The 27,983-nt window shown below is 59.8% G+C and overlaps 1 protein-coding gene across 1 annotated transcript; it reads left to right on the forward strand.

Moving 5' to 3' along the window:
* On the forward strand, window positions 1-27,793 carry RTN4R (reticulon 4 receptor). The gene is made up of 3 exons (XM_077950754.1): window positions 1-158; window positions 230-309; window positions 26,099-27,793. Exons 2-3 carry the CDS (start codon window positions 288-290, stop codon window positions 27,496-27,498), a joined length of 1,422 nt encoding a protein of 473 aa, XP_077806880.1. The 5' UTR covers window positions 1-158; window positions 230-287; the 3' UTR covers window positions 27,499-27,793.
* The last annotated feature ends 190 nt before the right edge of the window (window positions 27,794-27,983 follow it).

Genomic DNA, 27,983 nt, shown 5'->3' on the forward strand with positions numbered 1-27,983 from the left:
AAACCACCTGATCCCATAAAACATTCATCCTCCCGGCGGCCCGCTCTGCGAGCGCCCCGCCAGTCCGCGCCGCCGCCGCCCTAGTCCTGCGCGCCCTGCGCGCCCCGCGCGCCCGCGGCCCGAGCCCAGCCAGAGCCCGGCGGAGCGGAGCGCGCCGAGCCTTGTCCCGCGGCCGGGCCGGGGCCGGGCCGGAGCGGCGGCGCCTGGATGCGGACCCGGCCGCGGGGAGACGGGCGCCCGCCCCGAAGCGACTTTCAGTCCCCGACGCGCCCCGCCCAACCCCTACGATGAAGAGGGCATCCGCTGGAGGTGAGTGTCCGCGCGGCACACGAGCCCGGCCGGCGGCGGGGCGTGGAGGGGGATGGCTCGCCCCCTCCCTGGAGCCGCAGGGCCCGTCCGGGGCTGCCGAGGCGGGGGCAGCGTAGCTGGGCGGCAGGGAAGGCCACCGCAGTGCCGTGCGAGGCTGGGGCCGCTGGCGCCCCGGCCCTGGGAGGGCGGAGCCGGAGGCAGCAGGAAAAGTTGCCGCTTCCCGGGAAAGTTGACGGTGACAGCAGGGCCGAGGGTGGCGGTCCGGGGGTCCCCGAAGCTGGGCCAGGTCCGGGACTGGGGCCGCGGGCTGGAAGGGCGGGGTCCGGCCGCGGAGCGCCCCGGCCACCAAGGGGTTAACGAGCGGGTTTTGCAGAAACGTGGGTACCGAGGGTGGGTGGGGGTGTTGGGCCGCCTCCACCCCCGCCTCACGGACTGGGCTCAGAACCTCCCGTTTCTCCGAGGTCAGGCTGCAGTGGGATGAATGGAGGCGTTGGCAGCAGTAGAGGGCGTGGGGGACAGGGTTGTCCCAGCACTGCCTCCAGGGCAGGCGGTGAGAGGAGGCAGCAACGCCCGCCATTCGCAGCCCCAGGGACATTGAGAGGCTTGGCTGGGGGAGTCAGGGGTGGTGGGGCAATCAACAATTCCTCCCTAGCAGCCCCCGTGGGACTCCTTCCCCCAGTTGGATGTGAGGTCCCGCAGTGGGGGCAAGGGAAGGTGGGCTTCATGTGAGTTGGGCATGCCCTGCCTGGAGGGTGCTCCCCAGGTGCCCACCCAGGCTGCCCTGCTGATGTCCATGGTGCCGCAGGCTGCACACACGTTTCCTTGCACGTGCACGTGTCTACACGGACTGCACACTTGCACACCTCTGGTGCACATGCATGCCAACGCCGCCCCAGTGTGCACATGCACAAACACTGGGTGCACACACGGACTCTGAGGGCGCATATCTGTGTCCTCGCCCCCGCCTGCACGCCCACGGCCACACATGCATGCACGCGGCATGCCTGCTGTGGTCTCCACGGGTGGCACATGCTGGGGCCCCTTTCGCAAGACCCACTCCTGCACCCATATGCTCATGTGTTGAGTGGGGAGGCCAGGCCCACAGACAGGGGCAAGACATCCTCCGCCCCACCTCTTCCTGCCTGCTTCTGTGTCCTGGGGGTCTCCCCCTCAGGTGTGTGCGCGCGCGTGTGTGACTTGGTATGCGTCTGCACGTGTGTCTGTGCGCGTGATCATGTGTGCCTGTGGGCACACAGGCATATGTCTCTTTGCCTCCGGGGTGTGGGTGCCCTTTGTGTGCCCAGATGGGCTGTGGCCTAATCTGGAGCAGAGGCCCTGGAATGTGTGTTGGGGGCTCATTGAATGTCCCCAGCCCAGGATGTGAGGGACAGGGTCTGCCAGCCGCTCCCACCCACCAGGGCTGAGGCAGTGAAAGACGATGATGGGCTGGAACCTGCCTGGGCAGGGACGACCCATTTCAGGGCGTGAGGTCAACACTGACCAACAGGCCAGACTGTGGGCACCCTTGGTGGCCACTGCAGCTTGGCTGACTGGAGCACGTGACCCAGAGTGACTGCAGAGAGGCCCTGCCTCCAGTGCCTCAGTTTCTCCATGGTGAGGACCTTCTTGGTGAGGGGTTCCAGGGTGGGCTCCCCTACCTCTGGTGTTGTGTAGGGTGCTGAGCAGATGGATGCCATGCTGCATGATGGGCAAGGGTGGCCCACTGGCACTGTGGCAAGGGCCCTAGGCTGGGGCTCAGAGTGGCAGGCCACACCTCCTGCTCCCCTGGCCACACCAGTGACTTGTCTGTAGAGTGGGGACCCGCAGGGTATCTCGTAGGTTGTGTGAGGGTGAAACATACTAGCAGAGGGGCAGCTGAAGCAGTGGAGCCGGACAGTCTCTTTTTCTAAGCCTCAGTCTTCTCATCTATAAAGGGGGTTCTATTCCCTGTTCTGCTCCACTGAGGTGAGGAGGAAGTGAGCTCCCATGCCAGGGGTGGGAATGGGTGGCCATCCGCACCTAGACCCCACTGGGCCGAGTGGCACGTGCAGGGCCTGCCGTGGCAGAACCATGACCTGGATTTGGGTCCTGGCTCAGCCACCTGCTGGTGGTGTGACCTTGGGTGTGACAGGTCACCTCTCTGCCTCAGTCTTCCTCACGCAACATGGGCCAGTCGTCAGGGATTATCAGGGCACTTCCAGGCTGAGGCTGGGCGGAATTGGCCCAGCTTTCCCCGTGGAGTTCTGACTCCGGTGCCTCTGCCTGCAGAATGCCCAGAACACCTCCCCACACCCCCACCCAGCAGAGTCCTCCCGGGACCTGTGCGTGCCGGCTGGGCCCTCACCCCATCCATTTGCAGAAGGGACAATAAAAGCCCCTAGTCAGGCAACTCAGGTCACAGGTGGGTGGAGGGGGACAAGGCAGGGATGCTGCCCAGCTTGGGAGACACCCCTGCAGTACCTTCACTCCCTCCCTGCCCTCCCCCTGTTCCTCACCTGGGGGGCTGTGTTTCCCTATGTCGGGGTCCTTCCACTGGGACTGGCAGAAATGTAGGTTTGCCTGGAGCGAGAAGCAGGGGAGAGGCTGAGGGAGGGCCTGGCCCAGCAGGTCTCCGAAAGCCAGAGGGCTTGTGGAGGGTCTATGGAGGACACCCGCACAGGGGCTGGGGCCTTGGAAGGTGGGGAAGGTCCTGCTGTCCCGGGAGGCTGGGGACTGGCCCACAGCCTGTGGAGGGGCCTGGGTTTGTTTGCTGTTGCTGTGAGTGACAGGCGGGCTGTGAGGACCAGGGCATGTAGGACAATGCCCTCCTCCTCCCTCCGCCCAGAGACAGTGCAGCCTCGCAGCACAGCCCCCTCCTCGTCCCTGCCCCAGCCTTGAATTCATGCTTTGTGGCACAGACGGCCCTGTGCAGCCGGTGCAGCACCAGGAGGGTCCAGCTGGTGAGGACAGGACGGGCAGGAGGCAGAGGAGCCCTCCTGCTATCCTGGGCCTGTGGCCCGGAACCTCTCACCGGGAGCCTCGGTCTGTGCGCCTGGGAAAGGGGTCAAGAGCAGGAAGCACACGGGGAGTTGCAGGATGACCTGGAAACGAACAAATGCGTGTGTGAGCTAGGCGCCCCGCCCGGCCCTGGCACAGGGTTAGTGAGGGCTCCTGATACTTGGCTACTGTCTGATCAGTGAGGTTCATGCTGTCCCGCCCCGATTCTGGTGAGCCTGACCTCCGACCCCTGACCCCCAGGCTGGCCTACCTGACCCTCTGCAGCCACCCAGGGCCTGGGCCTCGGGGTCCGAAGGAGCTGGCCTGGTTGCCTGCTGCCCCTGCACCTATGCAGATGCCCTCTCTGCACCTCTCAGTGTCCCTGCTCTGCGGCCTGGCTGCACCCAGGCCAAGGTCACAGGCACCCTCAAAGCCAAATCCCAGACACTGCATTTGCCCCAACCAGCCGTTCACCTTCTCATTTGTTCATTCGTTCGTTTGTTCCTGGCCTGTCAGACTCTCTTCCGAGCCAGGCAAATCAAGGGGTGTGATCCTTGGCATCATGCATCTCTAGCATTGAATGCTTTAAAGGATAGGAGGTCACAGAGTGGTCCGGGGAAGCCCGATCAGAGTGACGGACATGCTGCCCCACCCCACAAATCTCCCTGCACTGTCCCTGGGGCCCAGCTGGGTCCCCCCACACCAGGTGTTCTGTGCTGCCGTTTCTTCTTTTATCGCTGTATTTTAAACACTTTGCACATCGGGAACTATTCTTGTGCATCATGGGTTTTCTGGTGTGTGTGGAATCCCTTCCTGAGAATGCACCATCATTTATTTATCCAAACCTGCGCTGGCCTCCTGCACTGCCTGCGGCCGTGGAGCTGGGCGCCGGGAGATGCAGCCTGCACACCCACCCCACCATGTCCTCAGCTGGCACCCACCAGGTCCGGGGGCTGGTCACGTGCCCCTCCCCTGACGCTTGGGCTGATTTCAGGGAACTCGGCAGCAGGGCCAGATCCCGCCCCTCCTAACCCGCTGAGGCCTTTGACAACCGAGGGCCAGCCGGGCGGGTGATGGTGAGTGAGTAGAGTCTGTTTCCGGCCATCGGCTCTCTGGGCGGCCATTTGTGCAGTGGGTGCCTTGGGGCTGCCTCTCCCCTGCCTCTTTCACACAGCCTCTGGTCTTGCCCACTATGGCCTGTGGGGCCTCTTCTGTGGGGCAGCGGGGCATGGAGTGGTGCTGGCACCGTCCCACAGCTGTGTCCTGTCTGATGGAGGCGGCCCACGGCAGCCAGACCCAGGAGGTGAAGAAAGGCAGGGCTGTTGGCACACCTCGAGAGTGGCCTTAGGAGGTGCTGAGTGGGCACAGGCCAGGGTCCCCATGTAGGTCTACACAGGCCTGGCAGGCGGTAAGCCCCATTCAGGGCGCTGGCACATGAAGCCAGGCTGATCTGGAAGTGGGGCGTCGGGCGCTGACCCAGCCTCACTCAGAGCAGCCTGCCCTGGGCCCCCGGGTGCTTCTCCGCTCTCCAGTCGGCACCCTGGCATTCTGAGCCGGCTGTCACAGGGCACGGTCCGTGGAGTTGAAGTTCTCTGGAGTGTTGATGGGTGTCACATAAGGGCTTTGTGGTCAAATGTGGGATGTGCTGGATTAGATGGTGCTGATGGTGCTCCTTTCCCGCAGGGCGTCTCGGGCCCTGTTTTGAAGGGGGGTGGGCGGCACCTTCTCTGAGGGGCACCCCTGTGCGATGCACCTCAGGGCCTGGTGTGCCCAGGAACCTGTTCTGGGAAACAGTGGTTGAGGTGCCTCAGAGGACCAGAGAAGGAGACCTGTGGGCCTCCAGCAAGGGCCCCGGAATGGATGGACCCTGCCACACAAACCCCGCACCCACGGGGTGCCCAGTGGGTGGAGGGACCACTGCTTCTCCCAGCAATTTGAGGCGATGTGCAAATTTAACCTTTGGATTTATGACTCTATTTCTTTGCAGCAAATGTCACGGGAAATGTCAGGCCAAGGCTGAGGCTGGGTGAGGGGCCTGTCGAGGAAGGGGGTAGGGCTAGGCAGGCTGGAGTGCTGCAGAGGGGCTCAGGCCAGGGTGGGCTCCAGGCCCCTCACCTCCTCCTGGGAGCCTTCCTGGGTTGTCCCTTCCTTGCCTGGATCCCCGACTGTCACAACCTTGCTGAGATGTTGCCTTCATTTGCCTTCTGCCAGGGCCCAGATGAGGCCAGCTCAGGGACATGCCAGAAGTCCCCCATTCCCCAAGGCTGGGCAGCCGTGGGATCAGCTTGTGCAGTGTCAGCTTGCTGTGTGACCTTGGGCAGCTCCACCCTTCCTGGTCACCGTAGGCCTCATCTGCAGTCCACGGCTGGTAGCCAGAGGTGGTGTTCCCAGCTCAGGGCCCTCAAGAGTGGGGAAACGCCTGGAGTCCTCGATGTGTGGGGTGTGGGGCTCTGGAGGAAGTGGGCGGGGGCTGAGTGCAGGGCTGGGGTTGTGGAGGGCTGGTCCTTGGTGGTCCCAGGGCCTGGGGCAGCCCCTGCACACAACAGGTGCTCAGTAAAGACCGAAAGGCAGTGCATGGATGTGGAAGGTGGAGGTGGATTCCAGCTGGGAGTCCACAGTCCCCAGTTACGCCCCCCTCCTCCACTGCTACATGCCAGATGTCATTCCAAGGCCCCAGCCTGGCCTGTCACCAGCTCTGCCCTACCTCCCAGGCCCGGGCGGGTCAGGGAACGGTGACTGCCTCCTCCCTGCCGTGTGCCAGGTCTGTGCACTGGAGCAGGGGTTCAGGCTCCCTCGTGCCCCGGCAGTTCCGCATCTCTCCTGCACACACAGCTCCCCCCACTGCACACCTTGAACCTCCAGATCCAGCCCATCTGCTAGTGTCACATCCTCCATACCCAACGTCCAAGCCCGGAGTCCCAGCCTCTTCCCTCTCCCCAAAGGCAAAATCAGTGTCAAACTTGTACCCCATCTTCTGGTCCATCCCCTTCACTCCTCACTGAGGGCCAGCCTCAGACCTGGCCTCCGTCCCTGGCCTGTGGCCACAGCTGGCCCCAGCTCCCTGCCTATCATCTTGTTCCCCACCCAGGGATTCAACTGCTTCCCTAAGACATGTTTCCAGCCAGGCGCTGCCTGCCTAAACTCCCCCATGGCTGCCCCTAGATGAAGCTTTGGCCCCTTCGTTCTCAGGGCCTGGGCTAGAGAGGGTCTCACGTAGGAACCTTCTTTTCCATCCTCACCAGGGAAACCCCTGTCCCTAGATCCCAGTGCCTGGCACCTGTGTCTGCCTTCGCCTTTCCACCTGAAGAGCCCAGGCCTAGCTTGAGGATGCAGAAAGCCATGAAGAGTGGGACAGCCACACTGGCAGGGAGGGAGGGCCCAGGTGCCGGTGAGGAGGATCATTTGCACCTTCGTGGGCAGTGCCTGGTGCCCATCTGTCCCTGGGTCAGCTCCGGGAGACCCCAGGGTTGGTGGCCCTCAAGGCTGGCTGTTAGGTGCAGATCAGTTGGCCCAGATGGCTGCACAAGGGTCGCTCTGTTTCCCCCGGGGAGCCCCTACCCTCTGAGCCTCCCTGTCCACATGTGGCTATTGTGAAACTGGAGCGGTGGTGAGTGAGCTCTGCCCACAGGGCCCAACCATCGTGGAAGCTTGATTTGGGCAAGCTGCAGGCTCCTGGTGTACCTGCTCCAGGGACCCCCTTCGCCCAGGCCAGGCACTTGCACACCGCTTCGTGGCCTGGGCTAAACTAGCTGTGGAAATCGAGACTGGTGATTGGGGCCTTGTGGGAAGGGGTGGCCGGGCCCTCACCTCCTGGGGGCCTCCCAGATTTTCAGCCCTTTGTTACCTGTCCTGTCCTGCTCTGGGGGGATGCAGGCTGGACTCTGGCCGGCCCGTGTGGCCAGTGGGGATGGGCATGTGGGCTCCACTGTACTGCCTGGAGCAGGAGCCTCTGCTGAACCCTGGTGGGTACAGAGAAGGAACTGCTCTCTGGGGCCACCCCTCCCCATCAGTCCTTCTGCTGTGAGGGTCCTCATAGGACATCCTGAGAGACACATTAGTTCATGCCAGGGGAGCCCAAGTGATGGTGGGGCTGAGAGGCCATGACGGGGTAGGAGTGGGGTGCACAGGCTCCAGGCAGGGCTAGCAGCTGTGGAGTCCAGAGGGGAGGCTGGGTGCATGTGGAGAATCTCAGTGAGGAGCCAGCAGCGCGGTTTGGGTTCCAATGGGAGCTCTGCTGCAGGACCTCTGCGCTGACTCGGAGGGAAGCATGGGGTCCTCTGCCTTTGTTGTGTGGAGGCTTCTGTCCCGCCCTTCACTTGTGCTGGCCTCAAAGTGCAGTTGGAGAGGATGCCTCGTCCCTGCCTGGTCCTTGGGCAGAGTCCTCAGTGATGGCAGGGCAGGGTGGGACTGGGTATTGGCAGGGTGGGCCACCTGACCCCAGGCATGGCCTCTATCCCAGAAGCCCATTCAACACACTTGGGGAACCCACTCGCCCAGGCCTGGCCAGCTACCAGCACAGCTGTTGAGGGAGGGCTGAGGAGCCGGCCAGAGGTCATGCCGGATGTGCCGTGCTGGTGCTCCTGGCCCCACCTGCCTCCACACATGCCACCAGGAACCTGGGAGTCGGCCCTGGTGCCCCCTCCTTTGTGGAGCCCAACCAAGTTCCCTCCCACACACTCTCCACTTGAGTCTCCGCTTCCCTCCCAGCTCTCTCTGGACATCCAGGCCCCCTTGTCAGGGAGCATGGAGCTGGCCAGTCATGCCCTACCCAACCCCAGGGCTCCTCAGGGCCTCCCAAGGGGTGGGGCTGTATGAGGTAGTAGCCCATGAGCCTAGCAGGGATTGGCTTCTCGAGGTTCCCTTCGGGGCTACAGATGAGCCCCCTAGGGCAATGTGATGCAGAAGCAGGACTGCCACAGTCCCCTCAGCTGGGTGCATCCCGTGCCCCACCTGCTGGGACCATGGGGGACTGTGGACTTGAGTGTGGCCTGCCAGGTGAACCCCAAGTGTCCCCTGGGGAGGGTTCTCCCCTCCTCATCCTTGGTGCAGTTTCAGGCACCAAGATATACTCCCGGGGGCCCTGGGCCAGTCCCTGATGCAGGGGAAGCCCCCCGGGGTCACTTGCTTCTCCCTTCATTCTCTTAGCAAATTCTTCCTGGCATCAGTTCCAAGACAGTCCCGTGCTGGGCGGCAGGGACCTTGAGATTCTTGACATGCTCTACCCCCAAGCCCCTCAGATTTCAGGGAGACATGCTGAAGCCCACAAGGTCGCTAGGAGTGCCGGCAGTGGTGGGGGTTGAGGACTCTGAGCCCCCCACATTGAGCACTCATGGAGGCCACACTGGCCCCAGGTCTGAAAGAGGAGCTGGAGCTGCTGGCCTGCAGACTGAGGAGGCTCCAGTGTCCCCTAGCAGAAGCCCAGTGGCTGCAGGACAGTCCACTGCCCGTGTGAGATGCTTAGAGGGTTCTGGTTTGGGGGAGGGCAGGTGAAGAACTTGTGGGTCCAGAGGGGAGTGGAGGGAGGGGCAGAGACTGCAGAGGTGGACCACGGGGCGAGCTCTCCTTGGCCCCAGCGGGAGGCTGCCGCGACTCTGGTGCTCCCTCAGCCTGACACGTGGCCCCTGCACACCCAGCTGCGTCCAGGCTGTCTTTCATCTCCCTGCCTCGGCCCCAATTTATGTCAGGCAGAGGCTGACACAGGGACAGGTGTGACAAGTGTCTAGCTTCCTATTTGAAAATTGGCAAAAGAAAAACTCTCCCCATAAAGATATTCTATCTACATACCTCCCGGATGTCACTGCGAGGACCCGTCACAGCTGAGACAGATGGCGGCCCTAATGGACTCCATTCTTCACCCGCTGCCGGAGCGGAGGCCGGTCCCCTGGGGTGGCCTGAGGCGGACGATGGGTGATGGGTGGGGCACCAACCTCCCTTTGTGCCCTCCCCTATGCCATGGCCTGCCCGCAACCCTGAGCTGCCCACCAGGGCCTTTGTCATAGCCAGGGATGCCAGGGGCAGGTGACTTGGACACCTGAGGCCACAGTGATCCAGTGCCTCCCTCCTGGCTGAGAGAGAGTGCACATTTGACCCCCAGCCTTGGCATATGTCAGGACCACCCCCACCCCCGCTGGCTGAGGTATCACTTCCTCCAGGAAGCCACCCCAACCACCCCACCTGAAGGTGCCACTACTGTCCCCTGCAGGCAGAGCGCTCCAGGAGGCAGGGTACTCAGGATCCCCTGGCCCCCAGATCACAGGGAGCTTGATGTTGCAGGACAGTCTCCATCACTGCCTCCGGGTCTCGAGGTGATGAGGGCCCTGGGAGCCGGGGGAGTAACAGGTTACTCTCCAGTGAATTGAGGGGAGGGAAGGGCTGCAGTCCTGCACAGCCCCCTGTGGCTCACTTTCTGCCTGGGGGTGTCCACCGTGTTCGTCATCCTCACTTGCATGGGGCTACCCCAGGCCCAGGGTGAGGTCGAGACCCACCCAGCCTGTCACTTATGCTCAGCCAAGCCTGAGTACCCCATGGACAGGAGCTTATGGGCTATTACTCCCAGCTGGGCTCCCATGGTGGCCCCATTGGGTCTGAGGATGGACACCTTGGCAAGGTAGATGAGGAAGGGATTGGGAAGGGGTGGCAGGGTTGGGGCTGGGGGAGAAGAGCCCCCCCAGAGGGAGTGTGTCTGGGAATAGAGCAGGGCATTCTGGAGGGGGAGCTCCTTGAGCAAAAGCCAGTAGGGGCGATGGCCTTGGAGCAACAGAGCCCCAGGCGGTGCTGGCTTCAGGCCTGGGGTCAAAGCCAGGTAGGATGCCAGCAGAGCACTTCCTAGCTGCAACTTGGCCTTGGAGCCAAGGGCTTTCTCCTCTGCGGGATGGGGATGGTGGTCCCCCCGGGGGTGATGTGAGAAGGTCCTCCAGGGAGAGGCCAGGTGCAGGCTGCCCTATTCTTGGTGGGTGGATCAGGCATTTCCTGTGCACCCACCATGAGCTATGTGCCACCTCCACCCCCCGCCATGAGGTGGGCCTTATTATCTCCATTTCCAACTGAGGGAACCAGTTCTGAGAGGTTGGGGGGCCTGCCTGAGACCTCCCCAGGCAGAGCCAGGGCCCCGAGCCCTGACCTGTTTCCAGGACTGCCCTGCAGGGCCAATCACAATGGGCAGGGATCCTGGGGTGTGGGAGCTCATGGAGGGGGCTCCTGCCACCTGCAAGACAGACTCACCCACCCTTCCACCTGGCCCAGTGTCAGCATGAGACCAAACAGAGCAAACGAAAAACACCCTTAGCCGGGCGTGGTGGCTCACACCTGTAATCCCAGCACTTTGGGAGGCCGAGAAGGGCGGATCACGAGGTCAGGAGATCGAGACCATCCTGGCTAACACGGTGAAACCCCGTCTCTACTGAAAATGCAAAAATTAGCTGGGCACGATGGTGCACACCTGCAGTCCCAACTACTCTGGAGGCTGAGGCAGGAGAATCACTTGAACCCAGGAGGCAGAGGTTGCAGTGAGCCGAGATTGTGCCATTGCACTCCAGCTTGGGCAAGAAGAGTGAGACTCCGTCTCAAAAAAATAAAAAAAGAAAAGAAAAAGAGAAAAAGAAAAACACCCTTGATTTTATTTTACAAGATCATGTTCATTGTAGAAAATTGTGGAAAAATACACCAAAGTTTTAAGAAGGAAGTTGTAGTAGTCTGATCAGGCTGCCATGACAAAATACGATAGACAAGGTGCACTAAACAACAGAAGCGCATTTCCTGACAGTTCTGGAGGCTGGAAGTCTGAGATCAGGGTGCCAGCATGGGCTGGTTCTGGTGGGAGTTCCCTTCCTGGCTTGCAGATAGTCACTTCCTCACTGTGCCCTCACGTGGTGGGGGATGGAAAGGTGGAGAGAGAGGAGGGCATGTGCTCTCTGGGGTCTCTTTCTCTTCCAGGCCACTAATGCCATGGTGATGGCCCCAGCCTCGTGACCTTATCTAACCCTAATCACCTCCGAAAGGCCCTGCCTCCAAATACCATCACACTGGGGATTAGGGCTTCAACATGTGATTCTGGGGGAGACACAGACATTGAGTTGTAACCGAAGTAAAGCTATCCGTGTTGCTACTTAGTGACCGCGCCCTTGGCATTGGGGTACTGAAGCCATGCCCCCACCCCAGGAGCATCCATTGCCTCATGGGCTGTGGGCCAAGGCTCTCTCCCAGGGCTGAACATCCTGGGGAATGCTGTTTCCATAGCTGCACAAAGCCTGCCACTTGCCCTTAGTGATGAGCATTTAGTGCATTCACATGACAAACATTTATGGAGCACCTCCTGTATGCGGGTCACCAGCCCCTGTGGAGCCTGAAGCTCAGGGTGCCTCAACCAACAGAAACAAGCCACACAGAGGCCTGCTAAGTGGACCAGTGAGGTGTGGAGTGGAATGGGCACCCTGGCAGTGGGTGGAAGGTGGAGGGGTGTGAAGGAGACCCTGGGAGTGGGCCCACAGAAGTGCCTCACCCAGACCCAGCCCTCCCATTTCTCAGATGAGAAACCCAGGCAGGAGCCACAGGTGGTGCCTGAGTAGGGTCATGTGACTGGGCCTGGGGGTGACTGGGCCTCCAGGCCTGCTGCAGCCATGATGGGGGTTGGAGAAGCAGCCAGTGGAGGAGCGAGCGGGATGGGGCATGGCTTCCTGCACGCCTGGCCTGGGATGGAGGCACTGGCTGGCTGGCTGGCTTCCCGGTGGGTTGCAAGGTTTTAAATATGCATTAACAGAAGAGGTGCTGAGGCCTGGCTCAGGGGCTGCCCTGAACAGGCTGAGTCCCCGGACCCTACTCTGTGAGGCTGGGGGAGGAAGGAAAGGGGATGGGGGCAGGGCTGTTGTAAAATCATCAGGACAGTTTTAGGAGAATGGCTTACGCCTTTGCAGGTTTGAGAAGCCACCCGTGGGGTGACCCGGGCAGGCCAGGAGACCAGCTGGCTGCTGGGGTGTCCTCTGTGGGATAAAAGGTCAGGCTGCCCAGTCTTTGGGGCTTACATGGGGGGAAAAGTGCAGTATGGCCTGTGCATGGCCCCCCGACCCCTGATGACCCTGTGGTGATGCCCAGTGTGGCTTTGGGGGACCCCTCTGTGCCCTGGGCTCTGTGGGGTGGGTCCCAGACAGAGATGCTGAGGAAATAAGGCTGGACTGCCCGGCCTCCTGGAGGGCAGCTGACCCCCTTCCCCTGGCCCTGCGCAGTGGGGCGGCGCATCAGCCTCAGGAAGTAGCTGAAATACACTGACCTCGTTTTCCAAGAGGCAGCGGCACCTGGGCCTCCCCCCATCGTGGGTGAGAAGCCGACAACAGTTTCCATCCCAAATTGATTTCAAATACGGAAGAGTTATCACACACAATCATATAGGAATAATTTATCACTTGTTAATAAAAGAGCAATTACTTATTCACGTCGCCGCTGTGTGCGTGCATCGGTTTGGTTGCGGAGACGCATTGGGGGCTCTCATAGCAGCTGAGAGAAGCCCGTGTGCACTCAGCCAAGGTCAGGAAGGAGGATCGGGGGCTGCGCACCCACCCCAGTGCTAAGTGACCCCTGATGGGTGTTGACCGCACACCCCTACCCTCTGCTCCTGAGGGGCCCCAGCCTGGAGTGGGGGGCTCAGATCTGGGACAAGGAGGGGACAGGAGCAGGCAGGGGTAAGGGGAATCCAGGGATGGGGCTTCATCACAGTGTGAGGGCTGGGCTGGGTGGGCAGGCAGGAACTCTGAGGCTGGGCCAGGGGAGCAGCTGCCTGGCCTGCAGGGAAGGCCCAAGCACAGAGTTGGGCTTTTAGGCCAGAAGCTGCCCCTTTGGGTGTGTGGATTGCGGAGTCTCTGGGGCCGAGAGCCCATAGTGTCCTGGGAGACCCAGATGCATCCTCAGCCACTCGGCTGAGCAGGGGACCGAAAAGCGGCATGTGGATCCTCCCTGGCCAGCTGCCAGCTGCCCCGGGCTGTGTGTCCAGGTGTTCTTGGGCTCTCACCGTTCCTCTCTCCTCCTGCACCTTGGAGACACCTGCTTCTAACCCACATTTGTCTCCACCTTCTGGAAGATACACTTTCTTTTTTTCTTTTTATTTATCTCTGTTTTCTGAGATTTTAGTGCCAAATACGCAGTTGTTTTTAAAAACAATAACATTGGGTCAACAACATATTGCACAGAGTTAACACCTGCAGCTGGCCTCAGAGGCTGGTCTGGAGAATGGGCTCAAGCTGCCCCTGCCCCGCGTCGTCCTGGGAGGCAGCCACTGTTGCCTCTGTTCCCTGGCTTTGCCGGTGGTTGCCACCACATTTCCTCAGCTTCTATCCAGTTCTGTCTCCTCCAGCACACTCCCCGGCACAGCTGTCTCGCTGCCATCAGTTAAATTCACAGCCAGTGTTTCCCAACCCAGGTCACATAAATGTTGTTCGCAATCCTGCCATGGGGTGGATGACCTTCCTTCTCTTCCATGGCCTTTTGTTTTTCTTGGGGCTTACAGTTGATGTTTTTTCTGCGTTCACCACCCTCATGGGCTTACTCTTCCCCACATCAGGACTTCTATCGGGGTCTCATTTTTCCCATGGGTAAAGATTCACCCCAAGCACTTGTCCTGCTGCCCCATAACTTCCCTTCACCGCCTGTTGAGATTTCAGTTAATGCTTCCTGGGTCCCACGTTTTCCTCTTTCTGGGTTTGCACTTCATTTTGGCTGAAGCACAAGCCTGACTAACTCTGTAAAGAAGATATAGTGAAGAATCATTCCGGAAGTCTTCCTGTATTTACCAGTATGTTCAAGCTGGATTGTCTCAGTCCAGAATTCCATGTTGAAATTAGTTTCCCCTCAGAGCTATGAAGCTGTTGCAGTGTTGTTGTTTCCTGGCATCTAGTGTGCTGTGAAGACAGCCAGTACCACAGTGCATCTTCTTTTGTGTGTGTGTGTGTTTTCTTTTTTTTTGTTTTTTGTTTTTTTTGGGGAAAGAGTCTCACTCTGTCACCCAGGCTGGAGTGCAGTGGCATGATCCTGGCTCACTGCAGCCTCAAACTTCTGGGCTCAAGCAATCCTTCCACCTCAGCCTCCCAAGTAGCTGGGATTACAGGCATGCATCACCACACCCGGCTAATTTTGTAGTTTTTTGTAGAGACAGGGTCTCACTGTGTTGCGCAGGCTGGTCTCAAACTCCTGGCCTCAAGCAGTCCTCCCACCTCAGTCTCCCAAAGTGCTGGGATTACCGGCGTGCACTGCTGCACGTGGCTTCATGTTGCATCTGTGTGACCAGCTTCTCCTCCTGGAGCTTCAGGCCTCTCTTGACTGCTGGGGGCCTGAAAGTGCACTGTGAATGCCCAGTGGAGGACTGGGTACTCAGCTTTGGAAAGTTTTCTGGTATTATTTCTTTGCTAGCTTTTCTCAGTTTTTTGTTTTCTCTTCTGGAACTCCCCTTAGATGTTCAACCCCCCTATATTTGTCTCCCAAATCTCATTCATGTTTCTTTCTCCTTTGTTTTTCTTTCTGGAAGATTTCTTTGACCTTGTTTTCTAACACTTGTATTGATTTTTTTTTTAATTTTAGTGATTCTATTTTTAATTTCCAGGCACTCTTTCTTTTTGTCTGATGCCTCCTTGCTCATAGCACCCTGTTCTTGTTTTAAATCCCCGTCTATGCCTAGGAAGACACAAATGAGATGTTTCTCCTAATTTTTATCTTTTTCCCATACTGTCAGCTTCCTCCAGCATCATTCTCCCTCTTTTTCTGCATTGATATGTTTTCCAGATGCCTGGTGGTCACTGGTTTTCTGGTCACTTTTATGAGGGAAGCTGGTTGACTGCTCTGTTGAGATGGAGCTTTTCTTCTGCCCATCGGTCCTGGGTGCCCCTGGATCCCTTTCTCTGGGTGTTTCTCCAGGGGAGCAGCCTGCCACTGTGCTCCCCACTCCTCACTCTGCATCACCCTCATTTCAGTGGGTTTCTGGAGGGGAGGAACACGTGTCTGTCATGCAGATCCCTGTGTCTAATACATGGTGGGTGAGCAGGGGAGGGGGACCATCAGTGTTGCATGAGAAGCCACAGCAGCTCGACTCTGAGCACAGGCTGGGTCTCTCATGAGATGAGTCAGGCTGTACCAGGCCTCAGGCCTGTCCTCGAGCCTCGTTTCTCTGCTGAGGCTGAGATGGGCAGAAGCAGCAAGGAAGTGGCTCCAGGTGGGTTTGTAGCACAGCCTGGCTGCTGCCCCCTCCTCCAGCCCAGATGCAGCCAGGCTCCTACCTGCCATATCTCCTCGATAAAGCAGGCCTACTGCCAGGTCAGGCCAGAGTGGCCTTGCAAGACCACTGGAGCAGAGGGGTCCTTGTGGCTCTGGGACACTGTGAGCTGTACCTTGCCTCCATGGGCTCCTCACCTGAGATGAGGCTGACCCAGGTCAGATAGGCAGGCCTCTGGGGAGGCAGGATGCTGGGTGGGGGGCTGGGTGGGGTTTCTTTGGGGTCCTGTGGGGGTGGTGGGTGCTCTCATTGTCCTCACATCACTGGTGTGGGGACAGATTTGGAGGGGGCTGGCTGTTTCTCTGCCCACTCTGTGAGGGGGTGCAGAGGCTGCATCTGAGCCCAGGGCTGCAAGACTCCAGGGCCCACCCTCAGCCATCCCTGGGAAGGCAGCCTCCTGGCCTGAGGTTGAGGTGCTATGGGGAACTAGGGAGCCCAGAGTGGCTGCCCCTCCCTGCTGTGTCATCCCTGGGGCTCAGGGTCTGCTCTGGTCACCTGGGGATGATCATGGTGATAAGGATAGTGGTGATGAGGATGGGGGTGGGCAGGGATCTTGGAGCCCAGATTGTGTGCCCTGTCTCCTGGCCTCGCAAGATGGCCAGCAAGACACTTGCCTCAGTCAGTGCCTCATCTGAGGAGCGGGGTTGACAGTCACCCCCTCACTGTACTACGGGAGGATGCAGTACAGGGATGTCCTGAAACCTCCAGGAATGAGGAAAGGCTGCACCTTGGGCTGTCCCAGGGAGGCAAGGGACCCTCATTCCTTACTCCCTGTCCCTTGTCCTCTTCCCCTCCCCATCCTTGAGCCAGGGCATCTGCCCAGGGACATCTGCTATCCACCCAGTACTGACCCACTGATCACCTGGGGCTTCCTATCCTTGTGTGAGATCAGCCCCAGGCTGCCCTCTATCTAAGGGCCTTACACAGAACTGGTGTGATGATAGTGGTGATGACAGTGATGATGATGAAGATGATGATGGTGACAAGGATGTGGATGCTGATGGTGATGCTGGTGATGAGGATGAGGATAGTGATGAGGATGAGGATGATGGTGATGGTGACAAGGATAAGGAGGGTGATGTAGGTGATGAGGATGCTGATGGTGGTGATGGTGACAAGGATGAGGATGGTGATGATAGTGATGATGCTGATGGTGATGAGGATGAAGAGGGTGATGATGGTGACAAGGATGAGGATGGTGATGAGGATGGTGATGGTGATGATGGTGATGATAGTGATGAGGATAAGGATGATGGTGATGATGGTGATGAGGATGCTGATGATGGTGATTGGGATGATGATGGTGATGAGGTGACAAGGATGAGGATGGTGATGGTGATGATAGTGATGAGGATGCTGATGGTGATGATGAGGATGATGATGGGAAGGCTGAGGATGAGGATGATGATGATGGTTATAGTGATGGTGATGAGGATAAGGATGATGGTGACGATGGTGATGATGATAGTGATGGTAATGGTGGTGATGAGGATGATGGTGATGTTGATGAGGATGGTGATGATGATAGTGATGGTGATAGTGATGATGGTGATGAGGATGGTGATGCTAGTGATGTGATGATGGTGGTGAGGATGGTGATGCTTGTGATGTGATGATGGTGGTGAGGATGGTGAGGGTGGTGATGGTGTTGAGGATGGTGATGATAGTGATGGTGATAGTGATGGTGATGATGGTGTTGAGGATGGTGATGATGATAGTGATGATGATAGTGATGGTGATGATGGTAATGGTGATGATGGTGTTGAGGATGGTGATGATGATAGTGATGGTGATAGTGATGGTGATGATGGTGTTGAGGATGGTGATGATGAGGATGGTGATGATGATAGTGATGGTGATGATGGTGTTGAGGATGGTGATGATGATAGTGATGATGATAGTGATGGTGATGATGGTAATGGTGATGATGGTGTTGAGGATGGTGATTATGGTGATGAGGATGGTGATGATGATAGTGATGGTGATCATGGTGATGAGGATGGTGATGATGGTGATGAGGATGGTGATGATGATAGTGGTGATGATAGTGATGATGGTGATGGTGATGAGGATGGTAATGGTGATGGTGATGATGGTGATGATGATGATGGTGGTGATAGTGGTGAGGATGGTAATGAGGATGGTGATGATGATAGGATGGTGATGGTGATGATAAGTATGTTTACAATGATGATAACAAGGACAGAAAATGCCTCCACAGCCTAGTTTTCCTTCACAATCTTGGCCATGGGTCTGCAGGAGCAACCAGGCCTGAGGCCGTGGAGGGTGGTCCAGGGCATCCTGTTTGCAAGGAGGAACTGCACTCCCTTTCCTCTCTTGTTTCCTGGACCAAGTGTTCTCATCTTTAATATTTCTTTGTTCTTAACTGTGAAGATCCCTTTAGCAGAGGCTGGAATCCTGATGTCCTGGGAAGTACATTGACATGGATCTGCCCCAGTCACCTCTTTCCAGGTCCTGTCCACCGAGGGAGGCAGCTTGATGTTAATGGGTCATAAACCACCTTGGTGTGACCTGGCCAGAGTCCCTGATACAAGGTGCAGGGAGGGGCCTTGGCCCAGCCTCTGCAGGGTTCCAGGATGGGTGGACTGGCATGGAGAGGCCCTGTCCCCAGAGAACCCCTACCTCAGTTAAACCACTGTCCTGCTCAAAACTACCTGCACTGGATTTATCTCCTCTGAAGTGCCACCCGAGTCCTTTCCTCCCAAGTCGGACTGTGTCATTTCCTCTGCTGTTCCCCTCTCTTTACAACCATTCTGTTCTCTTTGTGTGTGTGTGTGTGTGTGTGTGTGTGTGTGTAATCCCAGCTACTCAGGAGGCTGTGTGAGCCACCCCTCCCAACTTATTTGTGTTAAGTTGTCCTATTTTATGCATGTTTGACTGTGAGCGTCCTGACAGCCTCTTTACAAAAATGATGTTTTTATTTTGACCTGCAGAGTATTTCGGTATTTCTGAGTCTCTTTCTTGCCTAGAACCCCTCACCCTAGGCCTCCATGAGATGCTGAGCTTGCCCAGGTCTCTGCAGAGCTGAGCCTGCACTGAGGTTGCTAGGCTCTTTTCACCTGGCTATGTGACTTCAGCAGGACCGTGGTCTTCTCTGACCCTTGGTTTCCTTTTCATTAGGTGGGGGTCTGAGTGAACTGCTGGGGCCATTGTGAGGGTGAAGGTGGCAGCACCCACACTCGGCTTGCTCACAAACCAGGTTGGCAAACTGTTGATGTGAATGGTGTGATACTAAATAATTCCAGCTTTGTGGGCCACACAGTGTGTCATAACAACTCAGCTCTGCTGTTGTCGCGGGAAAGCAGCCATGGACAATGCGTGAACACATAGGTGTGGCTGGCCGCCAATAACACATCCTTTACAGAAGCAGCAGCCAGCCCTTGGGCCAGTTTGCCAGGTGCCAGTAGAACAGGAGGCCAAGGCCCGTCGGCTCTGACAAGGGTTCCACTCCGGCCCCCGGACACGGAGCTCTGGCCTCAGCTGGGGGAATTCCAATGGGAGCATCCCAGGCTGAGGAGGATCCTCTGCCGCCTCTTGGACTCCTCATCCCCTGGGGAGCGCTGGATCCCACTGGCCCTGCCTGGCTGGGCTTCTCTGTGGTCTTACCAGGCACTGCTCCTGTGCCATGGGCCAGCTGCTGCCCCCAGCTTAGTTTGTAACGTGAAGGGCTGGGCGGTCCCTGGGATGGCTCCAATGGGAGCCTGTCCAGCTGCTCTCCTGCTGACTGAGGCTGATCCAAGGCTGCTGAGAACGAGCCGGCAAGAGCCTCAGGACCCACACGTGTCTTTTCACAGCAGAATAAATTCTGCTCGGGCAGAGGCCGCTCGCCTGCCTGGTTGATCATGTTTTACAAGTGCTGAGGGCGAGAGAACGCATGGGCATGTGCCCACCCGTCTTCCTCCGCTGCAGGGGTGTGCAGACCCTCCAGCTGGGCCCTGGCTCCTGGGAGGGGCTCACATCCCAGCAACCCTCTACTGCTCAGTGGACTCTGCCTGAGCCCTGACCAGCCTGGGGGCTCTTATTGTGTGTTTCCAGCATGCGTGCCTATTGTGTGCACCCCCGGGGGTCCCCATTGTATGCACTGAGTCTGTGCTCCTGGCTCGTGCACCCTGAGCATGTGCTCTTGTACTTCCTCCTGCCCTGTCAAGGCCAACACTCTGGGCTCACAGGCAGTGGTCAGCCTTGTGCGTGCAGCAGATTCAGGGCCCTGGGGGAGTGTGGGAGGCCTGGGGCTTAGGTCTGGATGCTAGCCCATGGGAATGGAGGGCTAGGCACCAGGTACTGGGCAGGGTCAGGCAGGCAGATGGGCCTGGGAGGCAGGTGTATGGCAATGCTGGGCCCAGGCCTGGCTCAGGGTGTACCCCCAGGGTGGGAGCATGCCAGCTACCGGCCACTTCCTCATTAGTGTCCTCTGGGGACTCAGCTCGCTGTGGCTGCTGGATTGAATTAGCTGAGGGACCAAGATGAGCCCTTGGTGGAGACAGAATTCTCCAGATAATTAGGCAGCGGGTGTTTGTTGGCTCCTGATGGAGCGTGGAGGAGCACGGTGGGCTCTAACCTCCTGTGGGGCAAGGGGATACTGGCTGTGCCCTGGGCTGGACGAGGCTTCCACTGGGCAGAGCCCCCAGGGACCCCCAGTGTGGGGCTTACTGGGGTGGGAGCCGAGGAGGGTGCACCTCCAATAAGGGGTGTGTGGGCTGGATGGGGCAAGGTTCTGGAGCCCTCCACACAGGCAGCCCAGCCTTGACCAAACATGAATCCTTGAGGCCTAGGTGCCAGGCCAAGGATCCTGTCCACTTGGAGCTCTGCCAAGACCCTTTGGCTGGCAGTGGGCTCCTGGGCTCCTGCCAACATCCTCATGCTGCCTGGGGCCAGCTCAGGCCTCTGTGGCTCCTAACCCTCCCGTAGGGCATCTGTCGTGCAGCAGGGTGGCCACCCGTGGTCAGCTGGCCCTGGACCGTGAGTGCCTGGAACCTGGCTCCTCGGCCTGGTCTTGTGTGGGCAGCACTCCGCACAGCACCTACGACAGGGGGCCACTTCACACCTTGCCCAGGGACAGACGGAGGGCCAGGGGAGTAGATGATCTTGCACATTGTGGCCCACATTGATGTGTCCTTGGGGTGAGGGTGCCATCCAGGGCTGCCAGCTCTCACCTGGCCAGGCCATCCTCTGCTAACTTCAGGGTCTGTGACTTGAAAGGTGTATCCTCTCAGGGTGCCCTGCTGGCTGGAAACAGGACTGTGGAGCTCAGGTTAGGAGCGGGGGTGGCTAAACCTTTACTGCCCAGCAAGACCTTTTAACACCCCGGGGCCATGAGGCTGGGAGGCCCGCTAGCCCCCGGGGCTGTGGCTTCTCCTGCTTTACTTGTTATTATTTGTCTGACAATATATTTAATTATAAGATTTTGTGTACTTTCAGGCACGTTTCTTGTAAGTAGCATATGACTGCATTTGACCTTTGATGGTGTTTGCTATTGATTATACCCACACCAGTTCTCATGTTCCTCATCTGTAAAATGGGTCAATAAACTTGACACCCCCTCCAAGAGAATTTGCTGGACTGAAGGGTCCAGCCCATGGCCTGGCTGCTGGCCCTGGACCCACCCACATCTCGTTGTCTCTGGTGAGCCCAGCAACACAGGGCAGGGACAAGCCCTACTGGCCAGGGCAAGGTGTGGAGCCAAAGGGGCTGAGGGAGCACCAGGCACACTCAGGAGGCCAGTCCCGAAGGCTCCCACACTGGGCCTCAGTTTCCTCCACAGCATGTAGCTAGCTAGGCCTGGAGCTGCTTCAGTCTGGGCCCAGTGCCCTCTCACCATGGCAGGTGTCCTTGCCTGGTATTGACCTCACCTGCCTACCCCGCCATCGCAGCCAAGATTAACAAGGAGCAGGGGCCAGGGCCAGGGCAACAGGGGCTGGTACCCACTTCCCTAGGATATTCAGGACCCCTCAAAGGCAGACTGCCCCCACCAGGAGCTGCTGCCAACCTCCTGCCCCAGCACCCAGAGCCCTGGAAGGGCACAGGAAACGCCATGGGAATTCTGGCTGCCCCTGCACGTGTCTGTGGGCCTGAGGATGGATGGCGGGTGGGTGTGCATGTGAGAAGCAAGCGAGGATTGGGGGACAGATGGGTGGGGGGGCGGGGGGAGTGAGTCAGTGGTGGAGGGCCAGGAGTGGGGAGCAGGCGTGGGAGGGGTGCCCTGACCCTCTGTGGTGTGGGGATGACACAGGCCCGCCACCCCCGCCCAGAGCTATTTCTGGCCTTGGTGCACTGAGCTGTGGCCTCCTGTTCTGCCTCATAACTGTGGTCTGTGACGTGACCGCCTCACGGGGACATGGCTGGTGTCCGAGAGGATCCTGAGCTGACTGCTGTCCCAGCTGTGCTACAGCTGGCCCCACCCCCAGCCCCAGCCCTCTGCAGCCTCTTACCCCAGCCCTGGGAAGCAGCAGCTCAGAACCTCCCTGGAGATTCCCCTCCCAGCCACCCTTGGCACAGGAGCATGCTGCCTGCCCCTCTGCACGTGGCCTGCAGCCCAGCCCCTCCGTACCCTCCCCCATTACTAGCCAGGCCCCCAGCCTTCATGCTTGGGCAGGACATGCCACATGGTCCCTCTGGGCAGCACTGTGACTGTCTCCCTTGGCCACCTCTCTGCCTGGGTAGTCTGGGGTGGGAGCAGGGCAGGGCTTCACCACTCACTGCCTCAGTTTCCTAATCTGTAAATGTATTGCTGACTCACATCTTTTTATAGCAGGTGATGGGACCCTCCGGTGATCACAGCCCGGGGCGGCATCGGGGCCTGAGGGCGCCGAGCTGTGTGCGATGAAAGCCGGTGCTCGGGGCCTCCACAGCTACCTGCCCTGCGCTGCCTCCTGGCCTCGCTGGGCAGAGGCAGAGGCATTCCTGTGGGACCTCAGCCCAGGCTTGGCAGGGCACAGAGGTGGGCGGGGCCCCAGGAACAGTTGGGGTCAGGGACAACATGAAGAAGGCCATCACTGCTCGGCTTGGCTTAGCTACCTGGGCTGCCGGGGTGAGCTGCTGACCTCAGCGGCCGCCTGCCTGCCCATCAGTTGGGCGCATCCCCAGAACACCTCCCACCGCCACCTCCCCATCCCCTTTCTCCACCCCTCACCTCTGCTCCTGCCCTCCCATCCTCCTCCCTCTGCCTCCTCCCACTTCCTCCCCCCTCCCCCTCCCTCCTCACTCCCTCCTTCGGTGAATGTGAACAGCCCTCCACTCAGCGGAGCCGATGGTGCAGGTGCCCACCTGGGCTGCCTGTTGCTCCCGTCAGGGGACGCGTCCTGGACTGTTTGCTGCCCAGCCTCCTGGGCCTTCAGCCTGGTAATCCTGGGTCCTGCCCTGCCCAGTCTGGCTGCTACAGGGAGAGGCCCCGGGTCAGTATCCGGTCACTGTCCTCCCGGGAAAGCTCAGAGCCTTCCAGGCAGGAGAGCCAGCCCTCCCCAGACCGTGGCTCCGGAGCCAGGCCTGGGCTGAGACAGGAGCTCCCAGCTTTGACCCAGCCCTGACAGCCAGCAGGGCCATCCTCCGGGGGGGGTCCCAGGAGGAGACCCTGGAGGAAACAAGAGATGCAAATTGGCCTGGGAGGGTGGGAGAGGCACAGATGTGCCAGTTTGTGTGCAGCTTGGAGATGGAGGAGAGCCTGCTGGGGCCCTCACAGGCTCAGGTGGCCACAGGGCCGTCCTGGGTGGGGACGGTGGACAGGCACACTCTCCATGGTTTCTCTGTGAGAGCTGGGGCCGTGGCAGGGCTGGTTGCTCACCCCATATACAGGGGGCAGGAAGGACAGAGCTCATACTGGATGATCTGTGAGAATTGGGACCAGGGTGAGACTGGGTGAACGTGGAAAGTAGGGTGATGGCAGGCAGGGAGGCCAGGCTGTCTCCAGAAGGACAGTGGAGTATCCTGTTAGAGTTGGCCAGGCAGATAGAAGACAGAGGAAGGCAGATAGAGGGCCAGAGAGACCCTGTGGCCTTGAGGCTGCAGAGCCCAGGGGACAGGTCAGGGGCCACGGGCCAGGGAGGTCTTTTGGGGTTGTGAGGGGCTGCAGTCCACCATGGGGACAGGGAGGAGGCCAGTGAGTCACAGGTCTGGCCCCCTGGGGTGGGGTCAGAGGACGCCCTCCCACCACCTGGCTGGGTCTCCCTCACCCCGGAACCCCGGCTGTGAAGACAAACCCATGCTGCAAAGTTGGGTTTGATTATCTCATAAAAAGATGCCCCCTCCTGCTCGCTCAGCAGAGGGGTTGCCATGGAGACCAGCGGGCAGGCCCCAAGGGGGGCCGGGCTGGAGCCAATTACCGTGGCTGCAGCGAGGAGAGAGCCCACCTCACCCGACTCTCAGAAGTTGGTTTACGAAAAGCAGTTGTTTCAGCAGGAACCAAGCCGTGTCTTTGCGCCCAATACCCACTTCCTGGCAGAACTGAGTGCCACGTGGCCACTCCCCAGTGTCCTCCCATGTCTCCCCTGACCCCGCACCACCGTGTGGCTCAGTTCTGGCTCCTCACTGGGGCCATGTTTAGAGTGGACACAGCAGCTTCAGGAGGGAGGAGATCCCTGAGCACAGGGCTCGGTTCACGGGGAGTAAGCTGAGCCCCGACCACAGCCAGACTCTCAGCCCACAGCTTCGGGCCTGGAGCCACAGGACGGTGGTGGGATGGTGGCGTGGCTCAGTGGTGATGTGGCAGGTGTGGCCACCATGGGTGGCTAGTCTTGGTGGGTGCAGTCAGTCACACCGTATGGTTGGTGACAAGGCTCAATTGGTGACCCCCACAGTTGGTGGTGTGGTGTGGTTGGTAATGTGAGTCCTGACCCTGCCCCCAGAGCACCTGGGGCCTCCACCCCACCTGGCCCCAGGACAGGAAGTGCCATTTACATAGCACAGTTTTCTCTCTGGTGACAGCAGGTGAGACAGCAATGGGGAGCTGGCATGGTCAGGCCCCACCTTCCTAGGAAGAGTGTATAGGAAGAGAGCAGAGAGAGTGTATGCAATTTAAAGAGAACCCAAGGCCAGGTGCTTTCTTCACCCAGTCTACCCAGGGAGGGGCCTCTGGACCCCCATCCCTGGGCTGCCATTTCCCTGGTAGCCAACAAATGGCCCTGGGGCTGGGAGTGTGGCAGAGGAGTCCCCCAGGCTGTGGGGAAGGGGGTCTCAGGACCTGTGAACCTGAGTCTGGGAGGACGCACATGCCCAGCGATCACTGTGCGTTCTGGGCTTGCTGGGCTCTGTGCTTGGGGCATGTGCACTGTCTGCCCAAGTAGACAGGACCCAGTGGGGCAGGGGCCCCATGCGGGTGGGAGGGCCCCAGGGTCACAGTTCTGGGTTGGGGAAGCTGGCCTGTGGTCCGCTCATTCCTCCTGCCTGGCTCCAACCCCAGCACTTAGCTGGCCTCCTGTCTGCAGAATCCTGCTCTTAGCCAGCTGCCGAGGAAGGTGTTAGCTGTCAATGCAGGTGTTAGCTGATAACTCAAGTGTTGGCTGATAAGCTATAACCCTCCCAGGGGGATTCACATTTTAATAGACTCACTCCTGAAGGCGGAAAGAATTTTCAGCATTCGAAAGGGGTGGGGGCTCAATGGTGGAATGAGAGGCAGGAGAGCTTACTCGGGAGTGGGTGACCCCGCTGGTGAGACCAGCTCTGGATGTGGCACCCCAGCAGGTACTACTGCCCATGCAGGGCCTTGGTGAAGCCCCGGGTGTATCTGGCCCTGTAATGGAGGAGGGGTTGCAGGCCCCTGGGGCTGGGGGAGAACCCACTGGGAGGCTGTCCTTGCTGATGGCATCTGGGTGGGAGGGGTGCAGGCAGCTGGCACTGCAGGGGTTGGCTGGGGAGGAGTGAACTCCTCCCAGGGAGGAGATGGAGCAGAGAATGAGGCCAGGGGGCGGAGGCTTCAGGAGGGGGTTCCTGCCAAGTCAGGAAGTGCTTGAAAGGAGGATGTGTGGAGGAGGGAGCAGCCTGCCTGGGTGGTTGTGGGACGTGACTCCTCCTCCCGAGCCCTGGACACACTCGCCCTCTACCCCCACCCTTGGGCATCCAGGAGCTTGTTTCTGAGATAGCAGAGGTACCCAGAGGGACCCCAGCCCCGCTGCAGTGTTTCCTAGGCCCTGTGGGTGGAACCCCCACTGGGACCCCCGGAGACTCGTGCAGTGCGGGCTCTGTGTTCACCGGAGTCCTGAGGAGGTGCCTGCAGTTGCCAGCGCCCATTCCAGGAGGCCTTCAAGTGAGTTCCCCTGGTGACCCAGTGGGCTGCTCCCGGGTGTGTGGGCACCGGATGTGTGGTATGGGGAGTCTGCAGATGTGGCTTCCAGGGTGGAGTGTGTGGCTCCAAGGCATGTTCTAGCCCAGCGTCGTCCATGAGGCCTGTGAAGCAGGGATCCCAACACCTCGATTCCCGGAGTGATGGCCACATCTTGGACCTAGCCCCAGGCCTTCCTGAGACCCAATCCCCAGGGCCCACCTGGCTCTAGCAAAACCTCCAACTTCTCCAGTACCCCTGCCCTGCCTGCTAACCACTCTGTCTTCTGCCCGCAGGGAGCCGGCTGCTGGCATGGGTGCTGTGGCTGCAGGCCTGGCGGGTGGCAGCCCCGTGCCCAGGCGCCTGTGTATGCTACAATGAGCCCAAGGTGACAACAAGCTGCCCCCAGCAGGGCCTTCAGGCTGTGCCCGCGGGCATACCTGCCTCCAGCCAGCGCATCTTCCTGCACGGCAACCGCATCTCACATGTGCCAGCTGCCAGCTTCCGCGCCTGCCGCAACCTCACCATCCTGTGGCTGCACTCAAATGTGCTGGCCCGAATTGACGCGGCCGCCTTCGCTGGCCTGGCCCTCCTGGAGCAGCTGGACCTCAGTGACAATGCACAGCTCCGGTCTGTGGACCCTGCCACCTTCCACGGCCTGGGCCGCCTGCACACGCTGCACCTGGACCGCTGCGGCCTGCAGGAGCTGGGTCCAGGCCTGTTCCGCGGCCTGGCTGCCCTGCAGTACCTCTACCTGCAGGACAACGCACTGCAGGCGCTGCCTGATGACACCTTCCGCGACCTGGGCAACCTCACACACCTCTTCCTGCACGGCAACCGCATCTCCAGCGTGCCCGAGCGCGCCTTCCGCGGCCTGCACAGCCTCGACCGTCTCCTGCTGCACCAGAACCGCGTGGCCCACGTGCATCCACACGCCTTTCGTGACCTTGGCCGCCTCATGACACTCTATCTGTTTGCCAACAATCTATCAGCGCTGCCCGCCGAGGCCCTGGCACCCCTGCGTGCCCTGCAGTACCTGAGGCTCAACGACAACCCCTGGGTGTGTGACTGCCGGGCACGCCCGCTCTGGGCCTGGCTGCAGAAGTTCCGCGGCTCCTCCTCCGAGGTGCCCTGCAGCCTCCCTCAACGCCTGGCTGGTCGTGACCTGAAACGCCTAGCTGCCAATGACCTGCAGGGCTGCGCTGTGGCCACTGGCCCTTACCATCCCATCTGGACTGGCAGGGCCACCGACGAGGAGCTGCTGGGGCTTCCCAAGTGCTGCCAGCCAGACGCCGCTGACAAGGCCTCGGTACTAGAGCCTGGGAGACCGGCTTCAGCAGGCAATGCGCTGAAGGGACGCGTGCCGCCTGGTGACAGCCCCCCAGGCAACGGCTCTGGCCCACGGCACATCAATGACTCCCCCTTTGGGACTCTGCCTGGCTCTGCTGAGCCCCCGCTCACCGCAGTGCGGCCCGAGGGCTCTGAGCCACCAGGGTTCCCCACCTCAGGCCCTCGCCGGAGGCCAGGCTGTTCCCGAAAGAACCGCACCCGCAGCCACTGCCGTCTGGGCCAGGCAGGCAGCGGGGGTGGCGGGACTGGTGACTCAGAGGGCTCAGGTGCCCTGCCCAGCCTCGCCTGCAGCCTCGCCCCCCTGGGCCTGGCACTGGTGCTCTGGACAGTGCTGGGGCCCTGCTGACCCCCAGCGGACACAAGAGCGTGCTCAGCAGCCAGGTGTTTGTACATACGGGGTCTCTCTCCACGCCGCCAGCCAGCCGGGTGGCCGACCCGTGGGGCAGGCCAGGCCAGGCCCTCCCTGACGGACGCCTCCCGCCCGCCACCCCCATCTCCACCCCATCATGTTTACAGGGTTCGGCGGCAGCGTTTGTTCCAGAACGCCGCCTCCCACCCAGATCGCGGTATATAGAGATATGCATTTTATTTTACTTGTGTAAAAATATCGGACGACGTGGAATAAAGAGCTCTTTTCTTAAGCTGTGGCCTCTCGGGCTAGGGTGCTGTGGGCGATGAGAAGCAGGGGTGGGCGCTGGACGGGCAGCCTCTCCCCCATCACAAGGCCCCAGAAGAAGGGGAGATGCCTGGCACCACGGGTGGGACAGCCTGGGACAGTTCCAACGTCAGGTGCCCCTGCCCCCCCAGCCGCACAGATGGAGCGTGCTTGGT

This window comes from Macaca mulatta, chromosome 10, assembly GCF_049350105.2.
Source record: "Macaca mulatta isolate MMU2019108-1 chromosome 10, T2T-MMU8v2.0, whole genome shotgun sequence".
Taxonomy (NCBI): domain Eukaryota; kingdom Metazoa; phylum Chordata; class Mammalia; order Primates; family Cercopithecidae; genus Macaca; species Macaca mulatta.

Bases quoted from the DNA above. Each gene is read 5' to 3' on its own strand.
- RTN4R (XM_077950754.1), top strand. From the start codon at position 288: ATGAAGAGGGCATCCGCTGGAG. The intron at 310-26,098 runs GTGAGTGTCCGC...TTCTGCCCGCAG, and splicing joins GAAGAGGGCATCCGCTGGAG to GGAGCCGGCTGCTGGCATGG.